This window comes from Ranitomeya imitator, chromosome 1 (genome assembly GCF_032444005.1).
Source record: "Ranitomeya imitator isolate aRanImi1 chromosome 1, aRanImi1.pri, whole genome shotgun sequence".
NCBI classification, from domain to species: Eukaryota; Metazoa; Chordata; class Amphibia; order Anura; family Dendrobatidae; genus Ranitomeya; species Ranitomeya imitator.
This window is the reverse complement of record NC_091282.1, coordinates 953,438,560-953,454,488: the sequence shown is the minus strand read 5'-3', so window position 1 is coordinate 953,454,488 and position 15,929 is coordinate 953,438,560. Positions and strand designations below refer to the sequence as shown.

General features: G+C 42.1%; 1 protein-coding gene across 3 annotated transcripts in view; it reads right to left on the bottom strand.

Moving 5' to 3' along the window:
* AIMP1 (aminoacyl tRNA synthetase complex interacting multifunctional protein 1) overlaps positions 1 to 15,929 on the bottom strand; it is a 132,112-nt gene that overhangs the window by 38,083 nt on the left and 78,100 nt on the right. For all 3 annotated transcript variants that reach the window (XM_069743719.1, XM_069743718.1, XM_069743720.1), the window contains one exon: positions 9,578 to 9,783. In XM_069743719.1, the coding sequence (XP_069599820.1) occupies positions 9,578 to 9,783 (206 nt within the window). The remainder of the gene's footprint in view (positions 1 to 9,577; positions 9,784 to 15,929) is intronic.

The window sequence follows — 15,929 nt, the reverse complement described above, 5'->3', positions numbered from 1 at the left end:
AATTTTTTAGCTGGTGTCCTTAGACAGCTCTTTGGTCTTGGCCATGCTGGAGAGGTTGGAGTGTGATTTATTTTGTGTGGACAAGTGTCTTTTATACAAGTAACGAGTTCAAACAGGTGCTATTAATGAAGGTAATAAGTGCAGAGCAGGAGGGCTTCTTAAAGAAAAACTAAGAAGTCTTTGAGAGACAGAATTCGTTCTGCTTGGTAGCTGATCAAATACTTATTTCATGCAATAAAATGCAATTTAATTATTTAAAAAGCATAATGTGATTTTCTGTTTTTTATTTTTAGATTCTGTCTCTCACAGTTGAAGTGTACCTATGATAAAAAATTGCAGCCTTCTCCATTCTTTGTCTGTAGAAAAACTTGCAAAATCGGCAGTGTATCAAATACTTATTTTCCCCACTGTATGTTCTACTGATTCTTCAGTACTGCTTCAACATATCCTATTTACCTATGAGCCACACCTCCTCCCACTGACTTCTGAACACACTATTCTCCCTGTAAAACAGCTAAAAATTTGTCTTAAGGTACCTTCACACATAACGATATTGTTAACGATATCGTTGCTATTTGTGACGTAGCAACGATATCGTTAATGAAATCGTTCTGTGTGACAGCGACCAACGATCAGGCCCCTGCTGGGAGATCGTTGGTCGCTGAATAAAGTCCAGAACTTTATTTCGTCGCTGGACTCCCTGGAGACATCGCTGGATCGGCGTGTGTGACACCGATCCAGCGATGTCTTCACTGGTAACCAGGGTAAACATCGGGTAACTAAGCGCAGGGCCGCGCTTAGTAACCCGATGTTTACCCTGGATACCATGCTAAAAGTTAAAAAAAACAAACAGTACATACTTACCTACCGCTGTCTGTCCTCCAGCGCTGTGCTCTGCACTCCTCCTGTACTGTCTGTGAGCCGGAAAGCAGAGCGGTGACGTCACCGCTCTGCTTTCCGGCTCACAGACAGTACAGGAGGAGAGCAGAGAAGCAGAGCGCAGCGCTGGAGGACAGACAGCGGTAGGTAAGTATCTAGTGTTTGTTTTTTTTAACTTTTAGCATGGTATCCAGGGTAAACATCGGGTTACTAAGCGCGGCCCTGCGCTTAGTTACCCGATGTTTACCCTGGTTACCGGCATCGTTGCCAAACAGCGACGCTGCAGCGATCCGGATCGTTGTCGGTATCGCTGCAGCGTCGCTTAATGTGAAGGGGCCTTTACTCCAGACTATGCAGACTGTCAGCTCAAAGAATCAGAATACAGCTGCCTATTAGTGTCTACAGAGAGTGTAGGGGAATAGAGAGGTGGAGAGAGAGAGGGAAAGTGAGAGAGGTGGGAGAAAGGGAGAGAGAGAGAGAGAAAGATGTAGAGAAACAAAAGAGTTTGAGAAAGAAAGTGAGACAGCAAGGGAGGCAGGAGAAAACAGAGAGAGAGTTGGAATGAAAGCGGCACAGAAATAGTGCTGTTTTATAGTGTTTAATTTCACCCCAGTTAGTTTGATTCATGGCTACACTGTTCAGTACTGTTGTTTACAATTTAAAGCGAATCTGTTAGAAACGTTATTCCTCTCTTCCCACTTTAATAAGACTATGTAGCCCCATAAAAGATAAGCCCGTCGATCCCTTTATGATCCTAAAGTTGGGTTCAACAGCAAGAAACGCGCGTTGGGGATGTGAGTCTAAGTCGCACAGGAATACATATGGGCAAAAATGACCGCCTGGGTTTACTGACATTGAAATAAGGTTGCAGCACTAACAGGGATTATGTCACTTTGCAGAAATGATGGCTGTATAATAACTATAATGGCTATTAGCGGTATTCACTTGCCTTTTTCTGATTTTACCTTGACTCGTCAAGTTGGCTAGTTATATTTGCATATTCCTGTACATTCTTGTGGACAACACTCCAAGGAAAAGTTTTCCCCGTATCCTGATACTGTTTGTGATGAGCCTTGACTCTTATTACCCGAGTCCTTTTTGTCCAATCATCTTATCTTTACGTATTTGGGACGCACTATCGCCCTTTATATATAAAAAATTATTGATATGAAATAATAAAGATTTATAGAATTTTAATATACAGACTATGGGACACCATGTTTTACAGTCTCTTGTTTGGGTTGTTCTGTTGGTTAACTATTTAGGCCTATATGGTGATCAGGTCCATGTTCAGGTTCTGGTGATGGTTTCTGTTCTGTTAGGCTTCTTTCACACTTTCATCGGTACGGGGCCGTCACAAAGCGTCGGCGCAACGTACCGACGGACAGTGATTTTTTGCACAACGTGAGCAGCGGTCGCAGTGTTTCAACGCGTCAGCTGCCCTTTGTGAAGTCCCAGGGAGGAGGGGGTGGAGTTCCAGCGGCGCCTGCGCAGTTCAAAATGCAGGACCCGACGTACAAAAAAAAGTTCCCTTGAACGTTTTTTAGCTACGACAGTCCGCCAAATACCGATGCATCCAGTGCACGACGTATGGAATGTGAGTCCATACTTCGCGATGCGTCGATAATACTAGTCTATGGAGAAAAAAACGTATCCTGCGGGCAACTTTGCAGGATGCGTTTTTTTTCTCCAAACCGACGCATTGCGACGGAGGCCAAATGATGCAAGTGTGAAAGTAGCCATAATCATTTTCCTAGTTCAGGAATACAGCGGAGGCTAAGAAGCTGAAAGTACATCATCACGCCCGAATGCACTTCCAGACAGAATTTAAAAATATGACCTCTTGCTGCTGAAGCAGCATTTTCAAATAATAAAATCGACTGACTTATCTTTTAAAGGGCTACACAGTCATATTAATGGCTTACCGAGGGGGGTAAGGGGTTCAAGTTTTTGACAGGTTTCTGTAATTATCCTTGATCCTTTTGTAGTTTATGAACATTGTCTCTGTGTACTGTGTATGGAACACATCGTAAAAGATATTCTCCAAACCCCAGCCTAGAGACAGTTGAAAATTAGAGATGGAGCCTGTAGAGGGGAAAGTGAGTAGAGAACAAAATACTGTGATATCGTGACCAAAACTGTGCAACAGTTTTAGGTCGGTGTGGAGTAAAATGCTTTCAAAAACAAGTGTTGATATCTAATTTTTATCTATTAATAAAATGGAAAGTCAACAAGCAAAAGAGAAATCTAAATCAAATCAATATTTGGTGTGACCACCCTTTGCCTTCAAAACATCAGCAGTTCTTCTAGGCACACTTGCACACAGTTTTTGAAGGAATTCGGCAGGGCGTTTGTTCCAAACATCTTAGAGAACTAATCACAGATCTGTGGATGCAAGCTTGATCAAACCCTTCCGTAGCTTCACGTAATCCCACAAAGACTTGATAGTGTTTAGATCACAGCTCTCTGTGGGCCGTATCGTAACTTCCAGCACTCCTTGTTCTTCTTGATGCTAAAGCTATGGTTGTATTTTGGAGGTTGTTCTCCTGCTGCAGTATAAATTTGGAAGCAATTGGATGCCTCACTCATGGTATACTATGATGGGTAAGCTTCTGCCTGTAATTCCTTGGGCAATGTTGAGAACTGTAGACACAGTAGCCCGCCTTGGAAACTTAATGCAGCAGAGGAAAGATACTTTACTTCCCTTCAAAATAAGATGTTCAGCAGTACCATCCACTCAGATCTGGCAGCAACTAGTAGGACCCAACTACACCCATCTACTGCTTGGACAAATCTGGCCAGAAATAGTCTTCAAGGATGAATAAACAGGCAAAAAAAAAACCATACTTTCTACAAGCATGAAAACACAACAAACGAGGTGCAGGAATCTGGCATTGAGTGCTCTAAACTAAAGGGTCAAAATCTGAAATATTTGGCTGTAATAAAAGGCAGTGTAAGCAGGCAACAGGGAAGAATAGTGGAGATTAGTGGAGAAATATAGGCAGATAAGTATCCATCCGGCAATACCATCAGAGAGGTGTCGGATTGGTTCCAAATTTAGTCTGCAGCCGAGTAACAACCCCAAACATACAGCTAATGTCATTTAAAACTTTTTCAGTGTAAAGAAGAACAAGGAGTCCTGGGAGTGATGATATGACCCCAAAGAGCTCTCATAATCAAGTCTGTCTGGGATTACATGATGCAACAGAAGGATTTGTAGAAGCCTAGAGCCACAGATCTGTGGTTAATTCTCCAAAATGATTGGATCAACCTCCGTGCCGAGTTCTCTCAAAATCTGTGCAAATGTAACTAGAAGAATTAACGTTGTTTTGAAGGCAAAGGGTGGTCACACCAAATATTGATTTAATTTAGATTTCGATTTTCTTCATTCACTTCACATTTTGTTAATTTATAAAAATAAACTATTAACACTTCTATTTTTCAAAGCATTCTTACAATGCAGCCTTTTTTTTCATATGTGCTTATAACCTTTTGCATGGTACTGTATCTCAAGTACACACATGGCCTTCAGAATTATATAAATTACATTTAAAATAAAAGAGAAAATGAAGACATCTAAAGTGATTGCATCATCATGTACACTTTGGGACTTTGCCAGGTAAACCTAAATCAATGAGAAGACATGAATTTTAGAGGCATGTACAATTTTGGTGATCACTCCCCCATACATACATTTATATTTTCATTTGAGAAAAAAAATGTCAGGGCAATTCTGCCATTGCAACGTTGGCCATCTGGAGATTGACTTTGGTGGCCATTTACCGCTTTGATAAATTGCTCCCCTGGTGTCTCTCTTAGTTGCATGTTAAGCAGTTCAACATCCAGGAAGCTTGTGGTTAAAGGGAATGTTAAAAAGCAGAGAGAAAATGAACTTCTTTAAGCCCTACCACTTCAGTCTACATTTGGACTGCACATACCAGTCATAAAATGCTCCATTTTCTCCAGAGCTGGAAAATGATTTTCCTTGATAGATACCTAACTTAAGAGTATTTATAGCAATGATGAAGATATACGACTCTAACATGTAATTGACCAGATGTTTTATTTTTCTATTGTTGTTTTATATCTGTACTTAGGAGCACATGATTCACATCAAGTGCCGTTTTTCTTCTTATTTCCCAGGTGCTCCTTATTATTTATGCATGTATTTATTTTAAAGCTCAAGCAAGCATCAGAGACAATTATCTAATTACTTGAATGACTTGGCAGCACACTGATCTTCCCTGCTGCACCCCGAGGACTATTGATCAGCAGTTTGCAATCGTTCCCAAGGTTAGCATTAATCTTGGCACTAAGAATGTAGCCATAAACGATGGGTCCCCAAGGAAAAAATGAAAAAGAGAAAATAGCCTTCAAATTAGATCCTACTCTTACCACATTCAAAGGTTCATAAAACAGGGATGAAGCACATGGAAACCTAAAATGTATAAACTTTGGTTTCACAGACAAAAAAACAATGTGCATATATTCATTTTAAGAAAAAAAAAGCCTTATATGCACAAATCAGGACACTTCTGCTCGGAATCTGCCTAACAGAGGGCTGAAATAATGCCTCATAGACAAACATAATGCACATCAGTGTCAAAATAAAATTGCTGTGCAATTGTTCTGTCTTATGTCACTTCAGAGTTAGAAAATCCTGATTAAAAGAAGTGGTCAGTTGATTCTTCAGGCGGCTTCTGCTAGAAAGCCGCCCATTCTCTATACTACAATACAAAATGCCACGGGCAGAACCGCTGCGAGAGAGATGGCACCGGCAGAGCAGCTTCAGGAGAACAACCACTGGGGTTTTCCTCAAGCGGCATTTAGTGGGAAAACTAAAAAAAAAGCAGCGTTAACATAGACTAATATTAGCAGAAGAGAACAAAAGGTTTCTAGAGCACCGAAATTATGTTTTACCACTACAGCTGTTCAAGGAAACAACATATCCACAACCACTCCCCTAAAAAAAAAAAAATCAACAATCAATAATAAACTAAATAAAGAAATAGTGATCATTATATAGATAAACATTTGGAGCAAATATGCAGTCACAGTTCATAACCTTAACAATGACTTTATGCATTCCTAAATGTTTGCTCAATGTTAGATTTTCGACTGGAAACATTATTTTGGGAGGACCACACATGCTACGCAGAAGAAAAACTGGAAATGTATTTAAGAGCTGCATTCAGCCAAAGAGAGTGGAGATGCATTTCACATTCTGGAATCTATTCTTATAAATTATGTTGGACACATGTATGTTTTCAACCATAGTATGATACACAGGGCCATCTCCATGTGTCTGTGGCCCCCCTCGAAGCAGCATCATTGTAGTCACATTCTCTCCTAAACCAGTCGACTGACATATGCCCTCTACCAAGGTTTGGATGGTGCTGATGTTGTCCCTGAGGATGCACATGGCTCCCCAATTTTTTTCTTTCGGACTGGTAAATACAAATTATATGAAATTATTACTAAAGAATTTCTTCAGTAATCCGTATTTTTTTTGTGGGGACAGCGGTCATCATGAAACCCTTAAACGCTGGCTTCACTGTTCATACATCATATGCTTAAAGAATTAAGGATCAACAAAATCATATAATTAAAAAAAAAAAATCTACATTGTGGTTTAATCTAAGGATCCCCTTATACCCTACAATTCTGACAAGCAAAGTTGTAGGAAATTGGCAAATGGAAAACAGCACTCATATACAAAGGGCTTCTCAGTGAATGAGAGTATCATCAAAAAGTTAATGTATTTCAGTTCTTCAATACAAAAAGTGAAGTCATTACAAACAGAGTGATCTATTTCAAGTGTTTATTTCTGTTAATGTTAATGATCATTACCACAGTAAATTAGAATACTTTATAATACCAGCTTGAAAAAATGATTTTAAAATCCAAAATGTTAGCCTACTGTATTGTATGTTCAGTTAATGCACTCAGTACTTGGTCGGGGCTCCTTTTTGCATCAATTACTGCATCAATGCCGCATGGCATGGAGGTGATCAGCCTGTGGCACTGCTGAGGTGTCATGGAAGCCCAAGTTGCTTTGGTAGCAGCCTTCAGCTCATCTGCATTGTTGGGTCTGATGTCTCTGATCTTCCTCTTCACAATACCCCATAGATTCTCTATGTGGTTAACGTCAGGTGAGTTTGCTGGCCAATCAAGCACAGTGATCCTGTTGTTTTTAAACCAGGTATTCTTACTTTTGGCAGTGTGTACAAGTGCCAAGTTCTGCTGGAGAATGACATTTCCATCTCTAAAAAGCTTCTCGGCAGAAGGAAGCATGAAGTGCACTAACATTTTCTGGTACACGGCTGCGCTGACTTTGGTCTTGATAAAACACAGTGGACCTACACCAGCAGATGACATGGCTCCCCAAACCATTAATGATTGTGGAGGATGCAGTTACACAGAGCAAAGGGTAACAGGGGAATACAATTACTTATTTAATAGGTACAGGGATAATCTCCTCCCAGAGAGTAACAGGGAATAAACAAGGTGGAAGCTGAGGGGTACAAGGGGGAAAATAACTCAAGATGGCAGTTCAAAAATGTCAATTGAGCTTAGCGTAACTCAGATGTCCTTCTCTATTCTTGGTGTGAGTGGCTGGCTGCCGGCTGAGGCCGGTGCGGAGTTCTTCCGGCTTCCCCGCCTAACAAGTCGGTCTCTCTTCTGGCGGCAGCGGGCAGTCACCGGTCTGACCCACTGAGCCCCTAGTACATTATGCTGAGACGCAGCAGGGAGTAACTCACTGCAATCCTCCACTCGGCGTACGTCCCTCCGTGCACCCGGCGAGGTCTGAGAGTCCTTGCTGTACCCGGGCGTAATTGCTGCCGTGCGGCCTCTTTCCACCCACGGCCCAGCGCCGGTCCTCATTAACTCCTGTCTTTGGCTGGACGCCCTGCTCTTTTCCTGCACAAACCCTTTTATAGAGCTCTGGAAAAATTAAGACACCACATCAAAACCCTGTCATGAGCAGCCCAATCTCCAGACCTGAACCCCATTGAAAACCTCTGGAATGTAATCAAGAGGAATAGGGATAGTCCCAAGTGTGAAAGACTGGTGGAAAGCCAAGACGCATGAAAGCTGTGATTAAAAATCATGGTTATTCCCCAAAATATTGATCTCTGAACTGTTCCAGAGTTAAAACATTAGTATTGTTGTTTCTAAATAATTATGAACTTGTTTTCTTTGCATTATTTGAGGTCTGAAAGCACTGATTTTTTTTATTTGACCATTTTTCTTTGTCAGAAAAAAAATAGAAAATTTATTGCTTGGAAATTCGGAGACATGTCAGAAGTTTATAGAATAAACGAACAATTTACATTTTACTCTAAAATATACCTATAAAGAGAAAAATCAACAACTGAACATTGTGCAGTGGTCTCTTGCCAGAGTTGTACTTCCCTGGCTCACCACGCCCCCTTTACACAGATCAAGGGTCGGTTCCGTCCTCAATCCCCTTTCTTCCTGCAACAGTAGGCCCAGCCCCAGCAGCTCCGGACCCAGTGCCTTGTTAGCACACACAGCCCGGTCTACTCCTCTACAGAAACTACACACTAGACCTCAAGCAGCTTGGATTGTATGCCACTCCACTGTTCCTCCACACTCCGAGTCCTTGATTTCCACATGAAATGCAAATTTTCTTTCATCTGAAAACAACACCTTGGACCACTGACCAACAGTCCAGTTCTTTTTCTCCTTGGCCCAGGTAAGACACTTCTGTCTTTTTCCTACTGGTCATGATCATGAGTGGCTTGACACAAGGAATGCGACACTTGTAGCCCATGTCCTAGATACGTCTGTGTGTGGTGGCTCTAGAAACAATGACTCCAGCATCAGTCCACTCCTTGTGAATCTTCCCAAAATATTTGAATGGCGTTTTCTTAACAGTCCTTTCTACCACACTTTATCCTTCCACTCAACTTTCCATTAATATGCTTGGATACAGCACTCTGAGCAGCCAGCTCATTTAGCAATGAACTTTTGTGGCTTACCCTCCTTGTGGAGTGCGTCAATGACATCTGTCAAGTCAGTAGTCTTCCTCATGATTGTGCAGCCTACTGAAACAGACTAAGGGACCTTTATAAACGCTTAGGAAGCCTTTGCAGGTGCTTTTTGTTAATTATTCTAATTTACGGAGATAACGACTTTTGGGTTTTCATTGGCTGTAAGCCGTAATCATCAACATTAACAGAAACAAACACTTGAAATAAATCACTCTGTTTGTAATGACTATGTAATAAAGAAGTTTCACTTTTTGTATTGAAGAACTGAAATAAAATTAACTTTTTGATGATATTCTAATTTAATGAGAAGGACTTGTAAGTTTAACTCTGAAATGTTGTGGAAAAGTGTTTTCAGTCTAGAGAAACGGTGCAAAGAAGTCTTGCTTGGACTAGTCATTCAAAACGCATAGTCCCAGGCTGTTTTTTCAAAATGTTTCTCTGAGGAGCCACAATATTTGTGAATAAAACATACACGGAAGCTATAATGCATCCAGGGACTGAATCATACTATTATTTTGCCTGTGGTTTGGTCACCTGAATCTCCTGTCACGTTCCCTTTCATCTTTAATATCTGGCCCCATTTCCATATGTACACACTGGATTCAATTCATACTGTACATACGGTGTATAGTATATATGGCATTTATGCTATAGAATTAGTACAATTCATTATCGTATACCTGTTCTAGAGGAATATGCTTCACAAGACCACTAACAACAGTTCTTGGAGACGCTTCTCCTACATCTACTTCTTCTACATACAGGGAGTCGGCATCTGGATGTTTCTTGGCAGAGACAATGCAGCCAACACGCAGGTCCAGTCGAGACACATCAACAGGTCTGGTATCATCATCTGCTGTAGCTGACTTCTTCTCCTTCTTCTCTCCTTTACATAAAAGAATAAAAGCCAATACGGTTATGCTAAATGTTTACATGAAAGCCAATTTTTTCCCAATTTATAAATTCCAAAAATCACTTTCGGAAAAAAAAAAGAAGAGTAATCACCTCCCTCTCATGAAGTTATTCAATTAAATATCCAAAGTAATATAGTTATAAAAAATGTAGTTCACATCACCATAAGAACGGAGCAAGTTTTATATATTAGAAAGGTCACATAGGTATACACTTTATGTACTTGAGGTCAAGCTCGGGAGAGGAGAACCAAGTAGGGAGCCAAATAAGCAAAGACTGATGGCAAGAGCTGGAACTACGGGGGATTTAAACAGTAAGTAAAAGTCTTTTATTATCACATTTCTCTTCTTGGACAATCTTTTGCTGACCTTGGAAAACCCCATTAAATATATACTAAATAGAAAGGTTTGTGGAAAAGACAAGAAAGGTTAAGAATGGCCAGTGAGGTTACCTGCAGTAAAGTTCTGCCATAAATTACATAAAATTTCCAGAAACTCAATTCAAGACATACAAGAATAAACTTTCAGTTGGATGACTTTTTGCTGACTTCTGATCTTTTTTCACAGTAATGAAGGACACAGTACCCTCCTGCTTGCCGTACACTTATTTTTATTCTTTAGAGTCCTTTGACATGTGAAGATAACATTTGTACAACATGAGCACCAACCAACAATTTATTACAAAACATAACAGGAATATTGTTATGTATACCGTATGCATTGCACTAATCGTATGTTAGTTTAGTCATTTTGACTGCTTGATTTGCCTTGCGTTTCCGCTACCAATAACTAGCACATGCCTGCTTACATGAGCAGCTATAACGACGACAGATGAGAATTTTTTGGCCATAATAAAAAATAAAAGAAAAACGTAATCAAGAAAAGTGAAATTTCCAGCCCATTGTTCAATTGCTGCACATGTTCGGATTGGTCAATGTCTGGGGACCCTTGATTAATCTTTCTCTTTCTACATGACAACCACCCATTAAAAAAAGCTATTTACTGGAATAAAATGTGGGCCAAAAAACCAAAAACGCATGACATTTTATTTATGATCAAAAGACAATAATGAAGCACCGGTGCTCAGGAAGGATATAATGGAACTAGAGAGAGTACAAAGGAGGGCAACAAAATTAATAAAGGGGATGGGAGAACTACAATACCCAGATAGATTAGCGAAATTAGGATTATTTAGTCTAGAAAAAAGACGACTGAGGGGCGATCTAATAACCATGTATAAGTATATAAGGGGACAATACAAATATCTCGCTGAGGATCTGTTTATACCAAGGAAGGTGACGGGCACAAGGGGGCATTCTTTGCGTCTGGAGGAGAGAAGGTTTTTCCACCAACATAGAAGAGGATTCTTTACTGTTAGGGCAGTGAGAATCTGGAATTGCTTGCCTGAGGAGGTGGTGATGGCGAACTCAGTCGAGGGGTTCAAGAGAGGCCTGGATGTCTTCCTGGAGCAGAACAATATTGTATCATACAATTATTAGGTTCTGTAGAAGGACGTAGATCTGGGGATTTATTATGATGGAATATAGGCTGAACTGGATGGACAAATGTCTTTTTTCGGCCTTACTAACTATGTTACTATGTTACTATGAAGTGAATGCCATTACTCCAGATACACCATCATCCCTTCACAGCAAAGATCTGTCATCTGATCCTTTGAAACATGTCCTGTCTTCTGATTCATTACCGACTACTAAGGAAAATCAACGTTGTAAAATAACATTAAAAAACGAACTACTCCAAAATCAAAGAAGACGCTTTCACCTCTGAAGATTTATCTTAGACTTCTCTTATCTTGGAAGGAGGCTGTAATATTCATTGTACACAGATTAAATATGGATAAATATAGATTTAAATTGATGTTTTATTTCTTCACAAATTGGACACACTTTCGCTAGATATAATAATAATTTACGATTTCAGAGCTCATTAATTAGAACCCCCCCCCCCCTCAAAAGACAGAAAAACATAGAAATTAAAATCTTTTTAAAAGTCCCACATTTTGATTACAAGAAACCTGCCCCATAACATACTACACATTTTATGTCCCCTCTGATCATTATTGCCTTACGATCTCTGACATAGGAGATCACATAAGTTCTGCCCTTTGTGCATAAGCACCTACAGAGATGCTATACCTACACCAGAAGGCTTGAAAGTCGCACTCATCAGCAAAGAGAATACTCATGGATGACCTTCATATTAAACTAACGAAGCCCTGTAGTCAAATATATAGCAACTAGTAGAAACGCTCTTGAATGCACATGATTGCGAAATGTAAAATCCAAATTTTAGCCAAAAGTCAAGAAACCACTTCACAGATATCTACTTTTGCCTCTCTCGCTGTGTTCTCTGCTAGAATCCAACACAAGCGTCAAATGTAATTACAGCAGAATAAAGAAAAATTGATAAAAGAAAAAAGCTATGCTGGTTGAGATCCAATTTCTGGAAATGAAACCTTATACCCTTGAGGTAAACCTTCCCTTTTTGTAAGTCAGACAATAAATGCCTCTAGAATGAATTTAAAAAAAAGAAAAAGAAATAACATTAGTCTGACTAGATCCTAAAAAGAACTGATGGCAAAAACAGGGATTTTTGTGTTACTCACCGTAAAATCCTTTTCTCCGAGTCGTTCATTGGGGGACACAGAACTGTGGGTGTATGCTACTGCCGCCAGGAGGCTGACACTAAGTAGGTATAAAAAAAAAAAAAGTTAGCTCCTCCTCCATAGTATACACCTTGCCACTGGCCCTGACAGCTCCAGTTTGGTGCACAAGCAGTAGGAGATAGAGAAAACAAAACAGCATTAGAGCAAAGACAACATGTCTAGAATAACACTACAGTCTGAACAACCCCATAGACAAATAAAATGAATAGGGAGGGAGCTGTGTCCCCCAATGAACGACTTGGAGAAAAGGATTTTACGGTGAGTAACACAAAAATTCCTGTTTCTCCATCGTCTCATTGGGGGACACAGGACTGTGGGATGTCCCAAAGCAGTCCCAGGGTGGAAAGAAGACTCACTGGAAGAAAACCCCTAGGCACTTACCGCCTATAGGTGTGATACCGCAGCCTGAAGAATTTTCCTTCCCAAACTTGCATCAGCAGAGGCCTGAGTGTGGATATTATAATGTTTAGAGAAAGTGTGCAGGCTGGACCAAGTGGCCGCTTTGCAAACCTGCTCTGCTGAAGCTTGGTGCCGAAGCGCCCAGGAAGCCCCTACCGCCCGAGTAGAGTGTGCCCTAATCCCAGCCGGGATGGCTGCACCCTTGATACGGTAGGCCTCCTGAATAGTGGTTCTTATCCATCTGGCTAAGGTCGATCTAGAGGCTGCGAGTCCCTTTTTATGACCCACAGGAAGAACAAACAGAACATCCGTCTTTCGAAAGGAAGCGGTCCGAGAAACGTATCTTCTCAGAGCTCTCACCAAATCTAGAGTATGGAGAGCTTTTTCCACCCAGTGTGTAGGCGCAGGACAAAAAGAAGGCAAGACAATGTCCTCATTAATGTGGAATGAGGAGACTACTTTTGGCAAAAAGGAAGGTGCTGGTCTCAGCACCACCTTATCCTGATGAAATTGTAGAAACGGCGCCTGACAGGACAAGGCCGCTAATTCCGATACCCGCCTAATGGATGTTATAGCTACCAGAAACAAAACCTTCCATGTTGTGAATTCTGTGGCAGAGCTCCCTCCTGTGGTCACAAGTGGTACTTCGGCTGATTCTCTCTGTGAGCTTCTGTTGGTGGAGGGAAGTGGTACTGCGGCTTCTGAGTTTCCTCCCTCAGGTGATCTGGTGAGGTCGTTAGGTGCTTCTCTACTTAACTCCACCTAATGCTTTGATCCTGGCTTCCTGTCAATGTTCCAGTGTTGGACTTGCTTTTCCCTGGATCATTCCTGTGGCCTGCTGCTCTGCATAGCTAAGTTCTTCTTTGCTATTTGTTTGCTATTTTTTCTGTCCAGCTTGTCTAATTTGTTGCTGGAAGCTCTGGGACGCAAAGGGTGTACCTCCGTGCCGTTAGTTCGGTACGGAGCGTCTTTTTGCCCCCTTTGCGTGGTTTTCTTTAGGGTTTTGTGTAGACCGCAAAGTTACCTTTTCTATCCTCGATCTGTTAAGAAAGTCGGGCCTCACTTTGCTGAATCTATTTCATCTCTACGTTTGTCTTTTCATCTTAACTCACAGTCATTATATGTGGGGGGCTGCCTTTTCCTTTGGGGTATTTCTCTGAGGCAAGGTAGGCTTATTTTCTATCTTCAAGCTAGTTAGTTTCTCAGGCTGTGCCGAGTTGCATAGGCAGAGTTAGGCGCAATCCACGGCTGCCTCTAGTGTTGTTTGGAGAGGATTAGGGATTGCGGTCTGCAGAGTTCCCACGTCTCAGAGCTCGTTCTATGATTTTGGGTTATTGTCAGATCACTGTATGTGCTCTGACCGCTATGTCCATTGTAGTACTGAATTGCCTTTCATAACACTTCCAAGAAAGGTACCTTAAAGGAATATCTTGGAGGGGCTCAAATGGAGGTTCCTGAAGAGCACTCAAGACCAAATTAAGGTCCCAAGCTTCTATCGGAGCTTTGTAAGGAGGGACTATATGAGAGACTCCCTGCAAATAAGTTTTTACTTGCAGATTGGTGGCGATCCTGCGCTGGAAAAGAACCGATAAGGCGGATATTTGCCTCCTAAGGGTACTTGGAGCGAGACCTGAGTCTAGACCAGATTGGAGAAAAGCTAGGACATTAGGAATGGAAAACCGAAGAGGAGGAAGACCCTTCTTCCTGCACCATGAGAGAAAGACTTTCCAGGTGTGGTGGTAAATGCGTGCTGAAGCTGTCTTTCGAGCATTAACCATAGTTGAGGCTACTTTCTGAGAAAAACTGGCCTGGGTCAGAATCCAAGATTCAATGGCCAAGCCGTCAAACACAGGGCCTCTAAGTTCTGGTGGAATATCGGCCCCTGCGACAGAAGATCTGGCTGCATTGGTAGCTGCCAAGGAACCCCGACGATCAGCTGAACTAGGTCTGCGTACCATGACCTCCAAGGCCAATCTGGGGCGACTAGAATTGTCGGAACTCCCTCTAACTTGATCTTCCTGACGACCTTTGGAAGCAGCGCCAGAGGGGGAAACAGATATGGAAGACGAAATTGGTTCCAAGATAGGACTAGTGCATCTACAGCAATTGCTCCTGGATCTCGAAACCGTGCAACGAACCTGGGTACTTTGGTATTCGACCCGGTGGCCATTAGATCCACGTCCGGGATTCCCCAGCGTAGACATATCTGCCGAAAAACATCGGGGTGAAGAGACCATTCCCCGGGCGCAAGACCCTGTCGGCTCAGAAAGTCCGCTGCCCAGTTCTCCTTGCCCGGGATGTAAACTGCCGAGATCACAGAGTGATTGTTCTCGGCCCAGCGGAGGACTTGTCCTACCTCGCGCATGGCTGATCTGCTGCGAGTGCCCCCCTGATTTACGTAGGCCACGGCCGTGGCATTGTCCGATTGGATCCGCACCGGGCGACCCGCCAGAAGATGGTGAAAGTGCTGCAAAGCCAGCCAAATTGCCCTTATCTCCAACAGATTGATTGGAAGGGTTGATTCCCTTGGGGACCAACGACCCTGAGCCGTGTACTGGAGAAACACTGCTCCCCAACCGAGAAGGCTGGCGTCCGTAGTGACTACCAGCCAATGAACTGGAGGAAAGGCTTTCCCCTGAAGTAGGGAGGAACTCCTCATCCACCATATCAGGGATTGCCTGACCCCAGGAGCCAGACGACACCTGAGGTTGAGAGACAAAGGACTCCTGTCCCAGGCTGACAGAAGTGCCTGTTGGAGTGGAAGATGGAATTGGGCGAATGGAACAGCTTCTATAGCTGCTACCATTCAGCCCAAGACCTTCATGCAGAACTGGATTGAATGGAAACTCGGCTGCCGAAGAATTTTTACCTCCTGCCGGAGACAAAGCACCTTGTCCTGGGGTAAAATAGTTAGCCCCCGAGAGGTGTCGAAGATCATCCCTAAAAAAGAGATCTTCCGAGATGGTACTAGAGATGACTTCTTTAAATTGACCAGCCACCCTAGACGAGCTAGGGTGTCCAAAGAGATGTTGACGT